The following is a 24,791-nucleotide window of genomic DNA, read 5'->3' as shown; positions in this document are numbered from 1 at the left end:
AAGCTCATAAGAAAGAGCAATAGTCTCTTGTCACCCTTTCCCAAGTCAGTTTGTCCAATAATTTACTTTGAATCCCTTGATACTGTCTTCCTTCTACTTTCCCTTTCTCTCTTCCTACAACATCTCTTGATTGAACGCTGAAATTCCATAGAATCTTCTCAAATCTTTATTTTCTACTTTCCTTCTGAGCATTTTGGTCAAACTTTGAGAATTCTTTCAAATTTAACTTTCAATCCTTATACTGAATTTCTATTTTCTGCTCTCAATTCCAAAAGTTCATTCTTGCTCTCTGAATGTTCCTTTTTAAGAATAGACTGTAGTTATCTCCTAGATGCAGCATCTTTTCTTACCTCTCTGAGCTCATTATTATTATAAAGTTTTAATCTTTTGCTCCCTGCATTGTCTCTATTGATGCCAAATTTCCTTTTCTGGTTGTTTGTCTTTCAGGTTGGAAGTTTACTCAAATATCTGGTGTTCCTTGATTGTTAATGTATATTTTCCTTTTTTATTATTGTATTTTGAATAGGTGTTATAATCATGTGCTTCAAAATGCAAAAATATAAATGTAAAAGAATTCAGTAAAAATTTCCCACCCATCTTTGCCATGCATCTGCCCACTTCCCATCTCTTGCCATTGGTAACCACTATCCTTGGGCATCCTCCCAGAGGTCCTTTATGCACAAAAGAACTGTAGAAGCCACATTTCCCAGCCACTCTTGAAGTTGGGTGTGACCCTGTAACTAATTTCTAGTCGATAAATGTGAACAGAAACACGTGCCACTCCCAGGTTTATATTTTTAGGAAGCAGGTTCAACTACTTCATACTCTTTTTCTCCTTTCACTGGGTGGATGCTGATGAGAAGGAGGCCCTAGGAACTGGTACAGCTTCAAGAGGGAAGGGACATGAGTTCCTGAATCAGCGTGTGGAAGAGAGATGCCCATGGACCAAGACCTTGGCCTGCTGCACGAGGGAGACATAAACTCCATTGTATTTGAATGCTTACATAATTTGGATCTATTTATCCACACACGCAAGCCTACCCTAACTAATAAAATTTGTCTACGCATCACAGAGACATCAGCCACATTCTCTACATTTAAGGAAAGAGTAAAAGTCAGCAGTGTGAAATAGTAGGCACAGAATCAACCAGAGAAGGTGGCATAAAAACGGCAGCAGATGTTGGCAAGAGACATGATGAGCAGCAGCTGGAAGAGCGGAACCAGACACGCCTAGAGAGCTGCTGCTCTTCAGTTCAGTTCAGTCTCCCAATTGTGTCCAACTCTTTGCGATCCCATGAATCGCAGCACACCAGGCCTCCCTGTCCATCACCAACTCCCGGAGTTCACTCAAACTCATGTGCATCAAGTCGGTGGTACCATCCAGCCATCTCATCTTCTGTCGTCCCCTTCTCCTCCTGCCCCCAATCCCTCCCAGCATCAGAGTCTTTTCCAATGAGTCAACTCTTTGCATGAGGTGGCCAAAGTATTGGAGTTTCAGTTTTAGCATCAGTCCTTCCAATGAACACCCAGGACTGATCTCCTTGCAGTCCAAGGGACTCTCAAGAGTCTTCTCCAACACCAAGGTTCAAAAGCATCAATTCTTCAGTGCTCAGCTTTTCTTCACAGTCCAACTCTCCAGCTATAAGAGACAGTGTTGAGGGTACCAGTCCTGTACAGTTAAGAACAAACTTTAAAGCAATTACATAGTTTCTGCATATGGTAGGTGTCTTCAGAATATTCAGGTTGTGTGTAGATAGACAGATAGATAGGAGTATGTTATACATGGGGCTTCCCCAGTGGCTCAGTGGTAAAGAATCTGCTTGCAATGCAGGAGCCACAGGAGACATGGGTTCAATCCTTGGGTCAGGAAGATCCCTTGGAGGAGGGCATGGAAATCCACTTCAGTATTCTTGCCTGGAGAATCCCATGGACAGAGGAGCCTGGTGGGCTATAGTCCATAAGGTCACAAAGAGTCAGACATGACTGAAGTGACTTAGCATGCATGCTGTATATAGATGGCTTGCAAATATGTAGTCAGAATGATTATCCTCCAAAACATGAAAATACTACAGTTGAAGGATTATGGATGAGTGTTTTTTTTCCATCTGAATCATCTAAACTGTTTAAAAGAAAAATACCATCCATTTATGGTGAAAATATTTTTTCTTGACTTTGAAGGAGACAAAAAAAAATCTTCCTTTTAATTATATACTTCCATGAGAATATTTAATTTCTATACATTCAATAAATAATACAGATGTGGTTCAAAGTTCTGTCCAATTCCTATTTGGAGTTTTTCAAGAAATGAATATTTATATACCACACAGACTATGACTGGATGTTTGCCGTTCCCCAGTTCCCCAGTTCCCCAGTTACGTAATCAGCTCCTTTGAAGGCAGACGCTATATTGTACTCATGGATTGTCACTGGCACTTGGCACATAGGAGGCATTAAGGAATGTTAAGTGAATGAATTTATGAATGCTTGAGTATTCCAGTAGCTTTTAATATGTAAATTCAATGGTAATTGATAAATTATCTCAGCCTTGGAATCTTGTTCCCTGTTATTTCAGTTCTGCTAAGTGTATGATATAAAGTCATTGACTGATCATACTTAAGACACCTAAACAGTGTTCTTTTCTTTTTCTTTTACTTTACACATTACAGCTCCATTCATCGCAAATAAAGGTGTAGATAGCATTGTCAAGTTTGACACTTTTGGAGATGGCATGGGACAATACAACGTGTTCAACTTCCAGTATGTGGGTGGCAAGTATTCCTACCTGAAGGTTGGTCATTGGTCAGAAACCTTATCACTAGATGTTGACTCTATCCACTGGTCCCGGAACTCAATGCCCACTTCCCAGTGCAGCGACCCTTGTGCACCCAACGAAATGAAGAATATGCAACCAGGGGATGTCTGCTGCTGGATCTGCATCCCTTGCGAGCCCTACGAATACCTGGCTGATGAGTTTACCTGTATGGATTGCGGCCTTGGGCAGTGGCCCACTGCAGACCTATCTGGCTGCTTTGACCTTCCTGAGGACTACATCAGGTGGGAAGACGCCTGGGCCATTGGTCCAGTCACCATCGCCTGCCTGGGTTTTATGTGCACATGCATGGTTGTGACTGTTTTTATCAAGCACAACAACACACCCTTGGTCAAAGCATCAGGCCGGGAGCTCTGCTACATCCTGTTGTTTGGAGTTGGCCTGTCCTATTGCATGACGTTCTTCTTCATTTCCAAGCCGTCACCAGTCATCTGCGCCTTGCGCCGACTGGGGCTGGGGACCTCCTTTGCTGTCTGTTACTCAGCCCTGCTGACCAAAACAAACTGCATTGCCCGCATCTTTGATGGGGTAAAGAATGGCGCTCAGAGGCCAAAATTCATCAGCCCGAGTTCTCAGGTGTTCATCTGCCTGGGTCTGATACTGGTGCAGATCGTGGTCGTGTCTGTGTGGCTCATCCTGGAGGCTCCAGGCACCAGGCGGCACACCCTTCCAGAGAAGCGGGAAACAGTCATCCTAAAATGCAACGTCAAAGATTCCAGCATGTTGATCTCACTTACCTACGACGTAGTCCTGGTCATCTTATGCACTGTGTATGCCTTCAAAACGCGGAAGTGCCCAGAAAATTTCAACGAGGCCAAGTTCATTGGTTTTACCATGTACACCACGTGCATCATCTGGTTGGCCTTCCTCCCTATATTTTATGTGACATCAAGTGACTACAGAGTAAGTCTTGGAATGGTTTCTCCTTTTCCTTCTTGTATCCTTCTACTGTTTTGTTATGTAGAATTTACAATAGACTCCCTTTATCTCAGCAATCAGGTAGCTAAATAACAATGCTATGATGAACTGCCATGTTGCATATGGAAATTAATTCACTGTGTTTTAAAAGCATTTAATTAGTGCTTACTATGTGGAAAACATTGTGCTAGGCACAGAAAGGAAGATACATGTATATGGCATGGTCATTCAAACAATTTATAATCTGGTGGGAGAAAAGTATAATACGCACACACACCTTTAAAACTTTTAATTAAATTTAGAAAGTGAGTGACGAGAGAATAAGACTTAACCACTAGAAATCTAATGAGAATACTTTAAATTAGACACAAGAGGACCGGGCTACCATAGATCGATCTGTAAGTTAAAGCAGACTTGCAATATTAAGCCAGGATCAGTTTAAAGACCTAAAAACTCTCACTTGAGTTTCAGATAAGCATCATTATTTCTCTAAAATGGGTTAAAATACAATGTTTACTTATTGTACTCTTCCTACAACTTTAGTTCCTGTAGGCATGGTATATATATGTAATCCTTGAATTAGTTAAAAATTTTACTGTCTATATTCAGGCAATCTAATTACGTCATTATTCATACAGTCTTCAGTGATATTTAGTTCAAAGTTCTGGGCTTCAATATAATTATCATCTTTTCTGAAAGAAACTGATTCATCATTCCATCAAAACTTTTCAAATTGTTGAAATGATCCATCAGTTGCTCTTGCATTTAAAATTGTAATTTTAGTATCTTCTAATGAATGAGTATGAGTGAGTATAGGAATTTTTCCCTCTTAAAGCAATCGGTTTTTATTTTCTACATTTCTTAAGTCATCATAAAGTTTTCCAGAGGCATTATGGTTTCCTTGTTACACTGTGATTTCACCAAATAAAGTGCCTCTGTAGGTTAGAATAGTCTCCAAAACTTTTGTTTATCAGCAGTTCCTATGTTGCCAACCTCTTGAATATTGCAGCTCAAAAATAAGACAAAGCTACTTACAGCAACAGATCAAGAGACTGGCAAAGCTTAGTGTGTCTAGTCTATTAAATTATCCACCACCATATGACTGAAACCTCTGGACTACCATAAAGGAAGAATAAGAAAAATGAAGAATATATATTCAGTGTTGGGGTAACAGTCAGGCTTTCTAAGACTATCTATAAAAATTTTTGAAAATCTGTCAAAGGAAAAAACATCAGAACTAAATCAGAGGTCAGAATTAAAATCAAAGGCCAGATTATATGCAGCACAAGTTTTGAGTGTGGGGATTAAATGGAGAATTACAGTTCATGTATTTTAATACCCCTGATTCTATCTTTTATTTTTCAGTACACATCACCCTCTTAAAGACCTGTAAGGATTTTTTTTTTCCAGTTCTTAGGTAGCCATCTTTAGTAGTTAGGACTTGGGGTATTGGGACTGCAAAATGGTTATTACACTGTTAATTATTTCAGCCTCATGATTTGAAACTATTCTTTCTCAGAAAAGCTCATTTTAAAAAATAGCAGAAAATACTACTTAGAATGAAATTTAATTTCATTGAATGAACTAGCATTTATTTCTAAAGATGACTTTTCCCCCCTTTAACATGATAGCAGTATCATGATTAAATGAAATTAACTGAAGCCCCAAAGTTTCACATGACAGAAGTTACTAGAGAAATGCAGCAGAGAGTGTAAAATGCAATAAAGTTGAGTGTTTTGAGGTGTGTGCTAATTAAGGCAACAAATCACACAGAGATCATCTGAGGTCTCACTTATCCTTGCAATAATGCCAACCCTGAATTTACAAGAGAACTGAGAAGGTACACCAGAGCCTCCAACACAGTGGTTCTCATCTCAACTGCACATTGAAGCAACTGGGTAGCTTTGAAAAAATACTGATACCTGGGGCAGAGCCCCAGAAATTCTAATTTAATTGGCCTGATCTGTGGCCTGAACTTCAGGATCTGTCAAAGCTCCCCAAGTGACTCTCACTTAAAGCCACGATTAAAAATTGCTGCTCTAATGAATCACATGCTCTTCTCATCTCATAGATAGCTTTAGTGTGGCCTGCATTGTTCTGAAATTCTTTGAAATATCTGTCAAAGTTAGAAAACTGAGAAATTTTATATAGCTATCCAGATTCTTGGCTCCTCTTAACCAAGTGAAACTTGTGAACCCTAATTCCTACATGCAACAATTAGCTGGTTGAGTAGTGTTCGTGTATCTAGACAGAACTCTCACTCCTGTTGCCCACAATCCCACCAACCCCTGAATTCTTACACTTGGTTTCCTTCATGTATGAAGTATTGGAACTCGGCCCCTTGTTTTAGACTGAGTTTTAAAATTTCTCAGAGGTAAACCATGTGGCTCAGATAGAATCAGCAGCACTAGAAAAGTACCCATTAATCTAATCAGTCAACAAGGTTTATGACTCAGTACTTTGCCACCCACTGGGAGTTACACATAAATATAAAGTACCTTTCCAGTCTTCAAAAAGCTTATACTCCAGTTGGGAAAAAATAACAAGAATGAATGAATTCAAGATTAATGCAGAATAGTTTATAATTAAATTACTGATACAAACTCTTAAATGCCTACTTGTTTCAAAAAAAGAGTTGGATCAGTAAGAGCTTGGTCTTTCTAGGAATACTTCCTGCTTAAAAAGGTGAGATTTCACCCTGGACCTTCGTTGGAAAGTGCAGTTAAGGTAGTTAGAGAATGTAAGGCTTACAGGGAATATTCTTGAAGCAAAATAGAAATGAACCAAGAAAATATGGTAATATCGGTTGTTCTCAAGTGGGAGGTAAGGGGAGTCTGGTAAGAAACTCATGGGAACTGGCAATTTGGTCAGATCATACCAGGTAAAAGAATTCATTTAAATAATGTTTAAGGGCTTTGAGGTCTTGTGATTTTTTTTTTTAATTTTTTTTTTTCTTTTGGTTGGTTGGTTTGCTTGGGCAAAAAAAATAACGTAATTAAGGTAAGAGGGAAAGAAAAGAACTGACTCTACCTGATCGACCTCCAAGACCTTACTCTGCTAAATGCTTTGCATACTTGAGCTCACTTACTCTCATTGGCACCCTGGAAAGCAAATTTCATTATCCATTGGAAAGATGAGTAAACAGACTCAGAGGATAATTAACTTCCCAGGTGGCACAGTTAAGAAATAGAAGGACAAGATTTTTGGATCCAAATCCGTGCCTTTCATGCTACACCACAAACTTATCTGTTCTTAATAGAAGGAATACATTTGTAGGAGTAAAGCCTAAAACAAGCAAGACTAATTGATTCTATAAGAGGCATCAAGACAAAGCAAGCAAAAACTTGGGTAAGAATCCAAAAATGTGAAGAATCTTTGAGGAATACCCAGACCATCTCCTTCTTTACTGCAACATAACCATCCTAGATAGTGTAAAGAAACAAACACTGAGTCATCGGGGATTCAATACATAGTGTACATGGTGTAAATAAAAAATTAGGCCACGTTTGGGTGGAAAGTTTTCCATAAAAAATTAAAATGGTAATTACTAAGTATTTTGTTCAGTCATGTTTTCCAAAAGTATTTGAGCCTTTATCATGTGCCTTGGAGATGCAGCAATTAACATAGGCCAGCCCCTCCTTTTTATAAATTACAGTCTAGTAGGGAACAAGAGGAGATAGAGATGGAGAGTGAGGAATGAACAAATGAAAATTCGGGATAACTCCTGCAGGGGTGAGTGCTGTGATGGAAGGGAGAGGGGGTATGCTACTTCCCAAGCTTTAAGGTGTATACACCTGGGAATATTGCTGAACATTTTGATTCAGTGAGAAGGGATGAGGCCCAAGATTCTGGATTTCTAGCAAGCTCTTAAGTGATGGAGATGCTGCTGGGCAAAGGACTGTACTTCAGGTTTCAAGGTGCTAGATTCTTTTCTGGGGTTGGGACAGGCAAAGTACTTAATCCAGGCAGAGACTTGGGAGTGACTTTAGAATTTTTTTTACAAGATTTAAGTACTTGCAAAGAAATTTCAGTGTTCCCACGTTGAATATTTGAAGACTTAAAGAAATGTATCACATCTCGTTCTTTCAAAAAAAATCTTTGCCACCCTCCTAGTACCCATTTCATAATACTCTACTGAAAGATGGAAAAGCCAGACAGGGGAATTCCACACACTAGACAGATGAAGCAGTAAGCACAAATGCCTCTAGGCAAAAATGTCATAGCAAAGAAAGGTGTATCTGGCTACGGTTTAATGCGTAGATGGAAATGTGATTTTATATGAGAAGTAGGCAGGGCATGGGGGGATAGACCACTTAGGACTTCATAGCACATACCAAGAAGTTTAGATTTTGTTCTATATGGAAAAAGAAACCACTGAAATTCACTTTTAAGCAGAACAGTTTAGTGATCTCACATTTTAGAAAAAAAAAAAAAATTCAATCTGCTGAAGACACTATATGACAGAAAGGCAAAAGCAGGAGAGGGGAGAGTGGTTAGGTATTGTAGTAGGTGTTCCAGTTGGAGCTGATGGTGACTGGAGCCAAGGTAGGATGTCAGTGATGGAGACAGAACCTGTCAGGAACTGTGAAGGGTTTTTAAACCATCCCGCAGTCTAACAGCTGAGTCCACCACAGTTTCTGGGATGCTGACAGAAGACACGAGATTCCTGATTCAGAGACAAAGGACTTTATCACTCACGGCCACCACTGTAGCCAGAACATCAGCATTGGTGTAGGCTTCCCAGTTTCCACTGGCAATGCAGAGTGGGCTGGTGACCCCTGCACACACAGTCATCAGGACAAGATCAGTGTTAGTGACCTTTCACCTTCTCTTTGAATCTGCCCAGCACTGTTACCGGTCTTATCCTTTTTTTAAAAGGTGGGTATTGTGTTCATCATAGGCTTTTAGCAAGAATTTTTTAAGAAACGTTGCAATAAAATATCATTGACTTCTGAGTTTGGGATGCCTCCTTAAATCTCCCTCTCAAGCAAGTGCCTCACTTGTCTCATTCTGATCCCAGCCCTAACCTCTCCCTAACGGGTCTGGGTAGGATGGTGACTTGGTTGTTTGTAACCAACAGAGCATAAATATTTGAGTTCTTACCTTCCCAAAGTTTCCCAGCATACTGGGTCTGGTGCATACAGTTGGCAGCTCCCCCTGGGGATGGGAAGACTTTCACCCAGTCCTTCCTGTCTTCTTAAGGCAGCTGCAGTCAGGATGGAGAGTAAGGGAAGAACCAGGCAGCAGGCAAATCTGCGTGCCAGGAAGGAAAGCACATTTGCTCTGTGTTTCAAGAATGTAGAGCTATGTGTGGTTCAACTGAATGAAGATCCAATATTTCTGAGCACCCAGAACCTTGAACTGAATGGCAAGATCATCATTATTGTCACTGTTCAACTTTGGGGACCACTTGACTCAGGAGGCCAGAGCCAGGTAGCTATCTGCCTAGGGAATATTGTTTGTGTATTTCAGCTTATTTGGCACTGACTCACATAGACAGCAACATTTTTAAAGGCATCCGTCCCAACTCAGGGCATCTGCTATCTCAACACGATGACATCGCTTAGTGTCTTGCCTGGTTTTAGCATAGAGCTAGGCAAGTGTTCCAGCGTTGCAGCCAACTGTAAGAATCTCTCTAGATTTCCTCACATCAGTTTCTCATTCTTTGGTGTAGCACTTTTGTCAGCATTTTAAACACAATGCAGGTCAGTAAAAGCCCCAATACTAGTCAGTGCCTCATCTATGGTCTTCCAAAGCATTATTCTGTTTCAGGGAAATCTCATAGAAAGGACCAAAGCTCCTTTTCTGCAGCCCAGTTTCCACTGTAAAAAAGCTGAGACCTTTGTCATCTTGGAATGGATCTAAGTTTGGCAGGAGAGACTACAGCAGGGGATGAGCCATAAGGGGCTCAGCTGTTGCCATTCCTCCTTCACAAGCAATAGTCATCTGCCTCCCTCATCTTCCAGGGGAGGCAGGCAAAGTCCCAGTGATTCACCTTGTCTCTGCAAGGTTTCTCTTTTCATGGTCAGCGTAGTCACATGTCCCTGCATCTTTTGTGTGAAAAAGAGTGGAACTTTCTGCCCATCAAGGACCCGAATCAGAATAGGGAGGAAATCCACCCCATGCCCACAGGAGAGTCAGCAGCGATCTCAGTACTGGTCCAGCAGCTCTATCTAAACCCACTTCCTGTTACTCAGCCTGTGACCCCATCCCTCAAATCTTCTTCATTGATGGCAATAAAGTGGAGCACTATTTATTGCTTGGATGACCACATAGTTTGGTCAACCTGTTTGCTACAGATTCTCTGGACTTCTCTCGAGGCCTGTTAATCAGCCCACATTTCCTCTTTGAGAAAACCTTTCCAATCTCACTGTCACAGCTGTCAAAGACCATAAAGTCTGGATTTTACTCAACTTATTCTAATTTACCATGCTAGCCTGCCACAGTCTTGTGGACGCTGACAAAAAGGACTTTATAAGTCAAAGCAATAGCAGTAGCTGGAAATTTAGCACTGGCTCTGGTTCCCTGAGCCCTACTTTCTGCAGACTAGGCAAAGGGGACTGTAACCACCGCATAGTCAGTGGTGGCATTACCCGGAGGAACTGTGAGATTAGGGAACCCGAGTCTTCTCTAATGGATGATATGCTGGTCCCTTGTTTCACAGACACTATCTCCATCTCTTAAGGCTCTTTGCAATAAAAATCTCTTGAAAAGAAAGTCTGGAACAAAGGCAGTCAGAGCCGCTGCTTGAAAGATATAGAAGCCCAAGAGATCATAGAGGATTATCTTCCAAAAGAACAAACACTACTTGCTATTGGACTGGAAGTGTGGGTGTAAGAGAAATGGAAAAATTGAGGATGACTCTCAGGTTTGGGGCTGCACAGTTGGGTGGCATTTGGTGCCACTTAAATGGAGACACTTGGAGGAAAGGATCAAGTTCTGCTTACAGATTCATTCTGATTTGCCTACTACATATCCACAACGATACGCCAAGACAGCAGTTGAGTGTATAGGTTTGGAAGCTCAGAGGATAAGCTGGAAGTAGTACTACATGTGTGAATATCATCCACACAGGAAGTACTTATACCCTGGAACTCAATGAGATGGTGAAGGGAAGAGTGTCCAAAACTGAGTTCTGAGACACTCCAGCACTTAGAGCTCAGGTAGAAGAGAAAAAAGTTAGCAAACTGAGTTAGTAACCCAGATGAGGAACTGTCAGTGAGGGAAGAATGTATCCAGGAAGTGGTTAACCATGTCAGGCGTTGCTAGGAGCTTGAGGAAGATGAAAACAGAGCAGCGTGAACTGGGAATGTTCAAAGATACAGGACAAATAATTGTATGTAAGTGCAGACTTTTTATAGTGTGATTTATAGAAGGAATTTGGCAACTGAAACTATGAGGCTGATACTTGGGTTTTGAAAAAAAATTAAGAAGTACCTTTTAATTTTGCAGCATAAACTGTGACCAAAACGCACCTTTAGTTTTGCCTCCCATTGTTCCCTTAGTAGTGAGTGAGAGTAATCACCCCCCAGCCCTGGATGGAAATCCCAGTGAAGAGAACAAAAACACAGGGTGTTCACCACGTAAGGCACCGTGTTAGTGTTGGGACGAACGACAGGCGACCATGCTCAAGAGGTCCATGACTTTGTGCACCCTTAGGTAACATAAGGTCCTACAATAATGTGCAGTGGGAAACAGTCTGTTAGGAAATTCAAATGCCTTGCCCATGTAATTATCAAAACCATATCCTGACTTAACATTCAATCTTATTTTCTCCTGCAGTCTGGCCTGCCTTCAAGCGGTAGCAGTCGGTTTCCCCTTTCTCCCAGCTCATAGTCCCCAGTCCACCAGCTGCTCTCCCCTCAGCTCTGGTTGAAGAGTAATAAGGAAGAAGTAGATCAGTTCTTATGTAACAGGATGGCTTTATGATCTTGGAGTCCCCAGTGGCTAAAGACACATCCTTGGGATAATCTGGAAGATGATTAAAGGATGTTTTCCTTTATCAGAAATTTCCTGCTGTTTTGTTTTTTTTGTTTTTTTTGTTTTTTTTTCTTGCAAGTCCTTGAGTGAGTTGGCTGGCAATTTTCTACTCTAAGTTGTCACAGTTAGGCCCAGAACATCCAGCTGTTCCCCCTCCAGCCTCCTTCCCTGCTGGGAAAGACTCCAGGCCCCTCCACATGGCCCTTAGATTCCCCCCAATGGTTCTCTATCCCGTGGCTCATCTTGTCCAGCATCCCACTCACATAGCCTCTGCTTTGATAAATTCTTAAGGGCTATTTCAACACATGCACAAGTCTCCTTGCTGTGGTACAAAAGTAACTGGCCATTTCTCACCTAGGAATCAGGCTCCCAGTCAGAGCATCTTCCCTCCACAGAAAAAGCGTCAGACCTTCTGTGAATGGCCACACCAATGCCCTTCTCTCTAGACTTTAAGTGAGGAGATGGGTACAATCCCCCTATAGTAGAGAGGATGTGGAATTCACAATACAACTTTGTACAAGCTCTTCTCACAAAAGCCTTCCTCCTCCTCTCCTTGTAATGTCTTAAAACGTGTGATGAGTTTCACATTTATAGAAGTGTTTTTAGAAAAGGTTTAGAAAATGTGCACATTTGAACCTGTCTCACCCTCATGGGATAAGTGATCCCTCTCATACTGGCACCACAGTCAGATCCGAGGCAGGGAGAACACAGTTCTAATAACATGTTTTATATATCTATGTAAAACAATTGTGCTAGTAATGGACTTGCTATGAATAACATAGTTATGATTGATCAAGGCTTTTCCATCATGGAATTAGATAGTAGACTTTTCTGAGAAGTTAAAGGAGCCTGAAATCAGGGACCAAGTTGGAGAGCACTGGAGTGGTTAGGGGAGCAGAAGCTTTAAGACAGTGAGGAGAGATTTACTTTCAGCAATTAAAGTAAAGGCAGATTCTGAAGAGTTATGAAATACATGTAACCTGATTTTTTAAAAAATCAGAAACAGGAAGAAATCTTCTAAAACTATGTGGCTCTTCTAGTTAATTGTTCACTCTTCAGTTTTCCTTGATTATAGAAGAAGGTCAGACACTTTGGGGCATGAGAAATTATTGCTATCTGGTAATAGCATTGCCTTAAGAAAAAGGAAAAAGAACTCTAAAATGACTCTAGGATTTACCATAGCTACTCTGAGTAGAAACTGATAGAAGAAATAATTAATTGCCATTTTTCATACTAAGAGTGATTAAATATGTAGAATCTAATTTAGGATTTTCCAGAAAAATTTATGGGAGGTGAAGCCAGGACAAATGAGAAGATCAGAGAAGATGAAGAGTGGAGGCAAGAGAATAAAAAGAGGAGATGATAAAACCCAGTTCTGAGGTTTGCTTTCAGGGATAAAGGGAAAATTCTTTCTTTGAAAGAAAGGGAAACGAAGATGGACTAGTGAGTATCTGATGTATCAAAATTCCAGAGAGATGCTAATGAAATGCTTAAGAGTAGGTACCTAGAAGAAAATTGACACTGTCCCCCACTATTGAGTAAGGAAACCAAGAGCAGATAGGCAGCACCCCCAGCATGAAAGAGAGACAGAAATATGAAACAGGATCAAATTTGTTCTTAATATAGTAAACCTTAAACAAGCCGAGTTGATTAACTCAAACCATCAGACATCGAGTCACTCCATCACTTAGTACTTAGTACTGATATTTTACTACTTAAGATTCTGACTTCAGTAGCTCTGCAGAAGTATCTTTTATACAAATATACTGAAGAAAACAAACAAAGCAAGAAAGTCCATGGGAAGTCTTGGCAAGCCTTGAGGAACACCCATCACAAGAGTGTTTGCTTACAAATCCTCAGCAATGGTTCCCTGTGGATCCCAGGCTCAGAAGATTCAACATAATTGCTGTATTGGTTTGGCTAGAATAAGAATAGAACTGTAGATGATCTGGTTTTTTCAGTTTGCTCTATTTTTTAGCTCTTCAGTTGCCCACTGTATTGGATTTATAGTCAAGATCCCTAACTAGGCAACCTTTTCTTGTAGGTGCAGACAACTACCATGTGCATCTCTGTTAGCCTGAGTGGCTTCGTGGTCCTGGGATGTCTGTTTGCACCTAAGGTGCACATCATCCTGTTTCAACCCCAGAAGAATGTGGTCACGCACAGGCTGCACTTGAACAGGTTCAGTGTCAGTGGAACTGGGACCACATATTCTCAGTGTAAGTATGGCACTTGACACGGACCCCTTCAAACATAGCATTGTGGTAGGGAGCAGGCTGGGAGGGGGAACAGTAGACATAGAAACGGACAACACATGTCCACCCATAATCAATCTCAATTCAGTTTTAAAAAGTGCTGGTTAATCACTGTGTGCCCGGTGCTGTGCTGGCTGCTAACAATACAATGACAATGGAAGAGGGCAAGTTCCTGTATTCAGTCTAGCTGAGATGACAGATATTAAACCCACGACCACAACTGGGATTTTTAAGGATGTTGTGGACTCAGACAACCAAGTTTCTAGTCCAACCAGTTCAATAGTGAACCGTGAGCACATCACTTTACTGCTTCCTCCCCTAGGTGGTCTAGAGGGCTGGACTAGATTGGTGCTCTATAAAGTGTGTTTTGTGTCACATAGATGCTGAAGGTGCTTCATAAAAATTAAAAGAGGAAGATAATCAAATAAGACGGAAAATGCAGCAACCTAAATACCCACTTGGAAGTTCAAAGTACGTCCTTTGACATGAGCACGATAAAGGTTCTAAGAATCTCTACAGCAAGCAAACCTGTTTCATTCTGTTATTTACAGTTTCTTAAAAGTATCTAACCACAAGAAAACCAACTCACATCCCTTGGAATACACCTTGGAAAATTTGGACTAGATCTACCTCCTATTACAAAGACACAATGTTTTTTCAGCTAACAACCAGCTGAGAAGGCAATGTGAAGTGAAAGATACCAGGATAACTCCCAATCAGAATTCTCTCTCCTCTTGGCCTGCAAGTCTCTGAAACTATCCTTAGAGAAGCATTTAATTCTTTAGAGTCATCCAAAGCACAAATGTACCTAAAGGGGACAACCTTTTAAGCCATTTTCAGCTAATCTGTGGTATGAAGTAGGAGAAATTCACTGACAGAAGGATGAAGAAGGGGAAGTGTGGGGGCGAAGGGCTGAAAGTGACAGAGACAAATGACTACTTCACAATTTTGCCCCAAGCCGATTAGAAAGAAAACTTCAAAATAGCTCAGCATCACAGAGTGAGCAATCGCATTAGTGCCCCAGTTTCTTCAACAACATATAGAATTTTATAGTGCAGTCCTTTCCCTCACAAACAAAGGGAAGACTGAGAGCTGCCAGCACCTTTCAGGGACGCGCTGAGTATACCACTCCTCCCCAGTCTCAGCTGCTATAGAGATGGACACCTTATTTATTTTCAGCTCAATTTCCAGGTGTCACAATGGCTGAGTCCCAGGACCTGGTAAAACCTGTGACATCATTTTCCATGTGTCCAACTCTCTGTGACCCCATGGACTATACAGCCCACCAGGCTCCTCTATCCATGGGATTTTGCAGGCAAGAATACTGGAGTGGGTAGCCATTCCCTTCTCCGGAGGATATTCCCAACTCAGGGATTGAACCTGGGTCTCCTGCATTGCAGGCAGAGTCCTTACTGTCTGAGCCACAAAGAAACATGCTTATGTCTTGAGCAAACAAATCTCTTGTCTAGCAGCCAAACTATAATAGCTAATCCAGACAAGAAAAAGCTAGCATGTAATAATAATAACTAATAAAAACAAAAACAGTAATGGAGCTAAGAGGAACTATCATTTATTGTTTCCTTTGTGCTGGGCATTGTGCTAAATACTTCACACATGTGTGCACGCATGATATAGCTTATTTAACGCTCACAACTCTAGGAGATAAAGAAACCTATCCGAGGGCACACATATTGAAAGTGGCAGAACCAGAACTTAGAGACAGTTTCTCCGATTTCCCAAACCAGGGCACCACACCACTGCATGCTGCTACTTGAAACAGGAAATTTCCCATGGACAAGGTACTTGGTAGGCTTTCGAGGGAAAACAAAAGAAAGGTTACCCTAGGCTGTGCAGCATGATTTACCTCTGGGTGAAAAGAGTCTTGTTGAAAGCTTAGAACTCTTAGTTGTTATTAAAACAAGTTGTCAAAATCCCCAAGTCTTTCACAGACATTTTTCAAATCTCATATGTCCAAACTAAAGTAATTTAGAAATGGTGGCATTTTCTGATGCATAGACTAGGAATTAATAAATTCCTGAAGAGGTAACAAAGGCACTTTACCCAATCAAGTCTCTCCTCAGAATTTCAGAAACATCCATTGACACAAAAGCAATGCGATGCAGCTGCCACGGCTGTGCTCCAGCTGTCACTGTGTCTAATCTGCTAGTGGCCCAGCCAGTACTTCAACACAGACGTCTACCAGCCCAGCAGTTTAGGACTGCTTTGTCACTCGATGAAATTTTATTTTTTATCTTTTAAAAAGTCTAAATTTAGACCTCATTTTTCCCATGACTTTCCTCTAATTAATCCAAATTAATTAAGTGGCATTAAAGTAACAAATAAGATAAATTTTGACTTCCCTGGTGGCTCAGACAGTAAAGCATCTGCCTATAATGTGGGAGACTCGGGTTTGATCCCTAGGTCGGGAAGATCTCCTGGAGAAGGAAATGGCAACCCACTCCAGTATTCTTGCCTGGAAAATCCTATGGACAGAGGAGCCTGGTAGGCTACAGTCCATGGGGTCGCTAAGAGTTGGACACTACTGAGCGACTTCAATGTCTTTCTTTCTTTCTTTCTAAAGTAACAAAGTGAAGTACTTTTGTCATGTTCTAGGCAATTTCAAAATGCATAAGTAACAAATCCATTGATTTTTTACTTAAAATTCTTTATCTTTTGCTCACAATAGTTTTATATTTATGGGCTCATTTTATCCCATGAATACTGGATATAATGAGTTCTATTTTATAGCAAGAAAATAAGAGATGTTATTTCACAAGAATTCAAGTATTGACAATGGATTTTCTGATTTGTGATTAGTATCCTTCCCATTTTAATACATTGGAACCATTGCCATGAAATTCATTCAATTATTAAATGCTTGAATGCCTTCCATACACCAGAAATTTCTAAGCACCTGTTGTACACAATGAATAGGATAGAATCCCTGGTCCCAGGAAGCTTAGTGTCTAGGGCAGTGTTTTTCATGCTATAGAATGTAATCCATGAATGGGTCATGAAATTGATTTAGTAGCTTTGACCAGCATTTTTTAAAAGAAAATATAAAGTATCTTAGAGTGCATCACATGTAATAGGGTAAATAGCATTTCGTGAAGTTTGCTCAAGTTTATATATGGATACCAGGTTCAGGTAAAACATCTATTTCTATGAATTGCCATCAAAGAAATTTGAAAGCCATTGATCTATGGAATCTAGTTATAGGTATAAACATGCTGCTGCTGCTGCTAAGTTGAATCAGTCGTGTCCGACCCTGTGCAACCCCATAGACGGCAGCCCACCAGGCTCCGCCGTCCCTGGGATTCTCCAGGCAAGAACACTGGAGTGGGTTGCCATTTCCTTCTCCAATGCATGAAAGTGAAACGTGAAAGTGAAGTCGCTCAGTCGTGTCTGACTCTTAGCGACCCCATGGACTGTAGCCCACCAGGCTCCTCCATTCATGGGATTCTCCAGGCAAGACTACTGGAGTGGGGTGCCATTGCCTTCTCCGATAAACATGCTACTGACCCACTATGGTGAAAATTTGAGCAATTGGTTTAACATCTCAATGCCTGTTTCCTCAATTATAGATTCAGTTCAATTAATATTCATTTCACTCCTAAATACTGGGAAGTATGTTTTTTAAGTAATCAAGAAAAAATCCTTAAACTGTTTTGAGTTCATTAAGTAAAGCATATGCTTTTCTTACATTGTATATAATTTGTATTCTCCTGGTGAGTATTCGCAAGCATGTTATTCCATCGGATTATTGCTACAATGTTGCTGCTGACTTTCTGACTTACTTCCTTCAGAGGTAAAAACAAAAACCCCATGTATGGATGAGAGTCAGCTGGTATAGCAACAAAGTTGCCCCCACAGAGACACATTTAGTTATCTATTCCCACATAACAAACTTCCCCCAAAATTTAGTGGTTTAAAAGAACGTGCTTTTATTATGTCTCTTGGTTTTGTGGGTCAGGAATTCAGGCAGGGCTGGACTGAGCAGTCCGTCTGCCCTACGAGGGCTTTACTGGGGTCCTTCTGTGCTGTCGGCTGAGACTGAGCTAATCTGGAGAGAACACAGTGGTTCACTCTCTCATATGGCAAATTGGTGGAACACCTCTCCATGTGGGACCTGGAAAGCATGACAGACCCTACCCTAATTCAAGGGGAGGGATGAAGACCCCACTTCTCAGAGAATGTGTGGCCATTTCCATCATGCTACACCCTCCAAATCCTATATCCATCCAGCACTGCACTCTTAGCAGAGATTAAGTGACATGACACACGCAATACCTAGAACTCACCTTGACTGAAAGGTGCGGCCACATTAACTTGCAGTTAATTCTCTGGCAAGAGAATAGCAGAGATACCACATCCCTCCACTTTGGAGTGTAAGTGAGCTCCCTGACAGCAGCTAAGGTGGTTGATAGTAGAAAGAGTATCAGTTATTGGGTTTTAAAAGCTGGGCAGTTGCTCCAAAAAGATACAAAAGAATGGCCAAACTCAGAAGCAGGCATGGAAGAAAGAACATGGTTAAGGACATCCTGGAAGATCCACAATCTGAGAAGTGTTTACATATTACTGTATATAAGAGAGAACAATTTTAGTTGCATCTGATTAACTATATTCAGAATAATAAAAATAAAGGAAACAGTAACTTTTTCCCACTAAATGTGCCCATAGGCTAAGTGTTTCCAATATTTATGTATTAAAACACACACACACACACATTTGAAATGGAGGTTCCCAGACCCTGTCTCCAGAACCTTTGTATCATGGATTCTTGGTAAAGGCCAGAAATCTGGTCCGTAACAGATACTCCAGCTGGTTCAATAGAAATGGTCAAGGAAAACATTTTGAGAACCTCGGCTGAAGGCAACCCGTCTACTTCATCCACTGCTATCAGTGAAGAGCAGAGAGCATCCTTTATATGAGTCTCAAAGAGGAAGGAGGCCCTGGGTTCAGAGAAGGAGAGCTGTTTTGAAGTCCTGTCCTTTGCTTCGTGATGCCAAGAGCTACATCTCAGCAGTTATTTCCCCACCACCCTCAGAACACTCAAAGGAAGGTATTTCTTTCATAGAAGCATCAGGCCCCTCAAAAAAAAAAAAAATTACTAAAGGTGAAGGTAGGAACAGACATCCGATAGCAGTAGATCTCAGAGACCCTGATATCCTAAAGTCATACTTGTAATGCTGTCCCCACACCCACACACATAAGCAAACAGCCTTCATATTTGGAAGAGGAAAAAAGAGGTCATTCTTTGTTTTGATCAGCTTTAGAAGCAAAGGATCTTCCCAGAGCTGATCCCCAAAGTAAGGCAATCAAGAACGTATGCTGAGAATCTTAATATCTGCAAATTGAATGATTTTTTTAAAATAAAAGCCTTTCCTTTCCCATTTCACCTGGCAGTGTCTTGTTCTACCAGCATGGGTGTACAGTGTAAGTGTACAGCTGTCCCCCTCAAAATGGCATCATTTTGAGGGGGACAAGCTGGGTGAACATGTAAGGTTTCACACCATAAAATCCTATAGGGCCTGTGCAGGTTAGAATGTTGTTGACACTGATATGAGTTTGCATCAGCATAGACTGAGGGGAGAAGAGAGAAATGGAGTGTGCCCAATAGTCTTCAGAGCTATTATGTACCCAGACATGGTCCTACGGGATGTGTAGTTCTCTTGCTCATGGTGATCATTCAAATATATGTATGTCATTATCATTACAATCAGCCAAGAGGCTTCTGCTAACTAATGATGCCCAGATTTGGGTCCCAGAGGAGCCATGGGCATATGGAGATTGATTTTTTTCTGCCAAAACCTTATTCAGAAAGTCACTTGTTTAGGTGATAATGTGTGAACAGCTCAATTAATAGAATTATTCATTATTACCAAGAATTTGCCCATTATAAAAAGAAAGCAGTAGTCTAAAAAGATCAAGGGAGGGACTTCCCTTGCAGTCCAGTGGTTAGGACTTCACCTCCCAAGGCAGAGGGTGCAAGTTCAATCCCGGGTTTGGGAGCTAATATCCCATATGCCTCAGGGCCAAAAAAACAAAACCAAAACAAAAGTGATATTGTAAAAAATTAAATAAAGACTTAAAAATGGCCCACATCAAGCAAAAGTCTTTTAATAAAACAAAATGGTAAAGGGAACAGTCTTCTAGCATCACAGCATAATGTGCCATGGATCTGTAGCAACAGAAAGTAACTGCATGAGGGCCAGATTTTGTACTTATCAGTGGTCAAGCTTTGAAGATACCCCAGTTGGCAGGGGCAAGCCACTGTTCAACTCTGAATAGCACTTTATAAAAGACAAAAAAGCACATAATACCAAGTTTCTTCTCTACACTGATAGTTCAGAAAAACAGTATAACATACCTGCACTTTACAGTTCAGGGAGTCTCATGACGACTGGCCAGCAAATTAGCAAGTTATTTGGCAACCCACACTGAAGTGACGGTCTTCTTCGCCACAGGCATAAGTATATTATAAACATAAATCCTGTCTGACCAATGTAGGAAGAGCCTAGAGTTTGCAGCAAGTTAAGCCATTTGCTTCGGGCAGAAAACACCTAGTGCATCCAAATCAGATAGACGTCAATCCATTTTCCCTTAAGAAAGCCAAGTCCACAGCACTCCTGAAAACCTCTTTCTACTGCCTTTCTCTCCCTCATTGAGGAAGGAAGGACAGTCTGCAGCTATAATAGGTAACCCCATATACATCAGGGAACTGATGTTTAATACCTCTCCTTTTATTTGATATTTCCATTTACTTGTCTCACAACCACTCTTACACAGCCTTTAAATCACTTTCCCTTTACTTCTACTATCTTCCTAGGTTTTCCCCAAGTAACTATAGCCCACCTCCTTTAATACAGAGACTGGAGCTGCAAGGGATGATATGGATCATGTATTCTAACAAACACATTCATAGATGAGAAAACCAAGGTCCCATCTATTAGGTACTTTATGGAATTTGATAACTGAAGTCATAGATAAAACTCTCAAAGGCGTCTCTGTGGCTCCTCTGGCCTCTCTGGAGTTTCTGCCTCGGTTCAGTTACAGAATTCATCTCAGAGACCATTCTGACAGTGAGAATCTTAGCATCTGCAAATTCAGTGATTTCTTTTTTTTAAGTTCAAAGCTTTCTCTTAAACACAGCACATGACGTCATCTTGTTCTAACAGCACGGGTGCAGACTTGTGTTCCTCTCAAAAACCCGTGGCAAGGAGTTCAGCACCATAAATCACGTCTCTGTGAAAGCCCTGTGACCCCCACACCCTGGCTGCACACAGACTAGGTGACGTGTTCCAAAAGGGCTGCCCACAAAGTTTCTTCGAAAACGAGATTTGATGAAGACAAAGGAATATAGTTAATGGTGACCCTCTCTAAATGTCTATGTCAGAGATATAACTTCTCCCATTAACATAGTTTTTTAAAAACCTCACTTTCTTGAATTAAATTACATTGTATAGTTTCTCTTCTGTATTGTATATTAGAATGGAACATAAACACAGCAGTTCAAAGAAAGTTCCTAAACCAGAGAATTTAGTATTGTATGAGAGATACTTATAGTCACATGCATTTCCATGTAACCCCAAATTTAATGATGCCTTTAAGAACAGGGTACCATGTTCAGAACTATGCATATATGTCAATAAAAAAGAAAATATGTATTTAATCAAATACTGTCCATACACTGATCTCAGATGATCAATACCTTAAAGCAAAGGGTCTAACATCAATTTATTATATCCTATTTCATCTACTTCTTTTACATTTTAAGTGAAATTCTCTAGAGAACATCCATAAATGGAGATATCTGTATGCCTACAGCAGGAAAATGCCTCAGTTTAGTCACTCAGTCATGTCCGACTCTTTGGGACCCCATGAATCGCAGCACGCCAGGCCTCCCTGTCCATCATCAACTCCCAGAGTTCACTCAGACTCATGTCCATTGAGTCAGTGATGCCATCCAGCCATCTCATCCTCTGTCGTCCCCTTCTCCTCCTGCCCCCAATCCCTCCCAGCATCAGAGTCTTTTCCAATGAGTCAACTCTTCCCATGAGGTGGCCAAAGTACTGGAGTTTCAGCTTTAGCATCATTCCTTCCAAAGAACACCCGGGACTGATCTCCTTTAGAATGGACTGGTTGGACCTCCTTGCAGTCCAAGGGACTCTCAAGAGTCTTCTCCAACACCACAGTTCAAAAGCATCAATTCTTTGGTGCTTAGCTTAATGCCTACTCATATGGAAAAAAATTTTTAACATTTCTACCTCACCTGGAGTAATTGCAATGGCTTTGGGAAAGGAAACACTAACCAAGTTAATGTGACCAATTTGATGGATAATACACACTTTGATTGAAGAAATTTTGTGCCCAGGCTCAGCTCTAGGCACTGTGGTCATGGATGAAACAAACTGTATACCCATGATGCTTGTGTTCTCATCAGGCAAGGTGGGGCACAGAGAAACCAATACTCCACAATAACTCAGGTGTTGGTTGATAAGCAACGTGTAGAAAATAATAGGGAACACAGGCAAATAAGGCAGATGGGGAAGAGAATGCGTTACTATTTTTATAAAATGGGAGGAAGTGATAAGGTGACACTGAGCAGAGTCATGAAGGAAATGAAAGGGAGTTATGCTGATATCTGGGGAAACGACATTCCACACATGGGAAACGGCACGTGCAAAGGGCCAAAGAGGCAATGAGCCTATAGGTAAATGGTGAAAGGGAGAGGAGATGAGGACAAAGATGGAGCAGATCCTTTAGGACTCTGGAGGTCATTCATTGTAAGGACTTTTACTTTTCTACTGAAAGAACTGGGAAAACACTCGAAGGGTTTCATCAGAAGTGGCAAGACCCAACTTGAAAAGCATTGTTTTGGCTGTGTGGGCAGAATATAAGACAGGGAGCAGGCAGAGACCTACCTCATTCAGCAGGCTGCTGCCTAGCCCAGATGATGGCTTAAATCAGGGTGGTAGCAATGGAAGCCAATACCGTGAGCAGATGCTGGGGATAACTGGAAGACGAGGCTATCAGCATCAGCTTCACAAGAAAGAAGGACTAATACCTGATATTACTTCATTAGAGTTTAACACTTCCAGCTTTTGACTTGGATCCCTAGATGTAGTAGCACTTACAGCTCCTATTCGTTGTTTGAATTAATTGTTTTAAGTGAGTTTCTGATCTTAGCCTGAGAACACATTTGGATAGAAAAGAGGAAAAACAGATGTTTAGCAACTAAGAAGAGGGGAGAAGAACAAAAAGTAAGTAGAACAGTACAAAAACTTCTTGAGTATTTTTATTTAGAGATTATTGTGCATCCAACTTTGGTATTTCTTGGGGGAGGGAAGAGAAGATAAAGGAACATAATTGGAAAGAAAACATGACAGCATTATGTGGCAAAATGGACTGAGGTATTAAGTTGAAGATCAAGTGGAATTTCTGTTGATAAGGTAATTAAGTTGTATCATGGGTTCTATTTTCTCTTTCCATGAATCTTGTCTCATAAGAAATCAATCACTAAATGAAGCAATCTTTGCTTTCTTAAGTTCTAATTCCACATTTGGAAACTAACTCTTGAGTTTATAGAAAATAATTTCCTCTTCAAACTACTGGTAACAGTTGAAGACATTTTGGTCATAAAGGGAAAATTAAATTATTGATAATGGATTCTCTGTCTCCTACTGAGAAATCTCAACACAGCAAGGCTACCAAATGGTTGGCTAGCAGTGTCACATCTGCCCAGACAGCATTATCAGCACATGCACTTCTTTTGAAATGGGACCAAGGGGCCCTAGCACAAGTAAATTAAGGTGAAGAGTAAACCAGAAACAGGTCCAATAACAAAGCAGGAGGACAAGGCAACAGACAGTGGATGGAAACCGTATTCCATGACCATAGCAGTAAAATCTCTAAACAAGCAGACACACTGGGAGAAATTATTCGGGGTCACTGGGAGCAAGGAAATGGAACAGATGGAAGCAGACTGGAATGTCTGTTCTGTTTAAATGTTTATTTTTTTCTAAGTCTGATGTATTACACACAGTAACACACTGATTCTCAGGAATCAAGTCTCAGCCACTGAACTGACTAACAGACTTGGCATCCATAAGAATCTATTGAATAAATATGTTTAGCATTGATTGGGAGCCCAGTTACTCAGAAAAATTGGGTCATTTTCTCCAAAGCCTGGCCAGTCTCTGCATTACTGATACAAGAAAAATGGATTTCATGTTGCTAGACAAAGCTGCCACTTGGCTGCATTGATCTCTAAAGCTTCACCAACGTTTGTGAAGCAAAACATGCCTTTTGATGGACGTGAATGGTCCTTTTGTGGTCAGCTGTGGAACTTATTAGGTCTTTTTCAGCTCTCTTCAGTTTTCACTTTAAATAGCAAAAAGTACCATGTTAACCTAGAGTAACAGCTGCTACTCACCCCCACTCCCAGGAAAGCCAAAAATAAGCCTGCACACTTATTTTTGACAGAAAGGACAATTATAGAAATCTGCATAACCACACTTAATAAAATAGGCTAAACTTATGCCATCAAAACTCTTGTGAGAATTTCATTCGAATCATAGAAAAGCTCATCACAAACACACACACGCGAATGGCAGTACTTTCCTCTCCACACATTTTACTACCTCGGGGAATAACAGATGGGCTAATACAGGAGGCATATGTAAAATATTTATGAAAGGCAAAGTAATTGTGATGGTAAACTCATAAAACAGTAATTTCTTCTGCTATATTCAGCAGTGTGTACAAAAATGAGAATATCTTTTACATAATAAAAAATGCCCTGACAA

At 40.8% G+C, this 24,791-nt stretch overlaps 1 protein-coding gene across 1 annotated transcript in view; it reads left to right on the top strand.

Annotated features, from left to right (window-relative positions):
• Nucleotides 1-24,791, top strand: part of GRM3 (glutamate metabotropic receptor 3) — a 251,401-nt gene that overhangs the window by 222,412 nt on the left and 4,198 nt on the right. The window contains 2 exon segments of the mRNA NM_001098123.1: nt 2,667-3,733; nt 13,773-13,947. Coding sequence (NP_001091592.1) covers nt 2,667-3,733; nt 13,773-13,947 — 1,242 coding nt within the window.

This window comes from Bos taurus, chromosome 4 (assembly GCF_002263795.3).
Source record: "Bos taurus isolate L1 Dominette 01449 registration number 42190680 breed Hereford chromosome 4, ARS-UCD2.0, whole genome shotgun sequence".
NCBI classification, from domain to species: domain Eukaryota; kingdom Metazoa; phylum Chordata; class Mammalia; order Artiodactyla; family Bovidae; genus Bos; species Bos taurus.
Note: the sequence above shows the minus strand (reverse complement) of the source record. Positions and strands in the feature narration are given on the sequence as shown.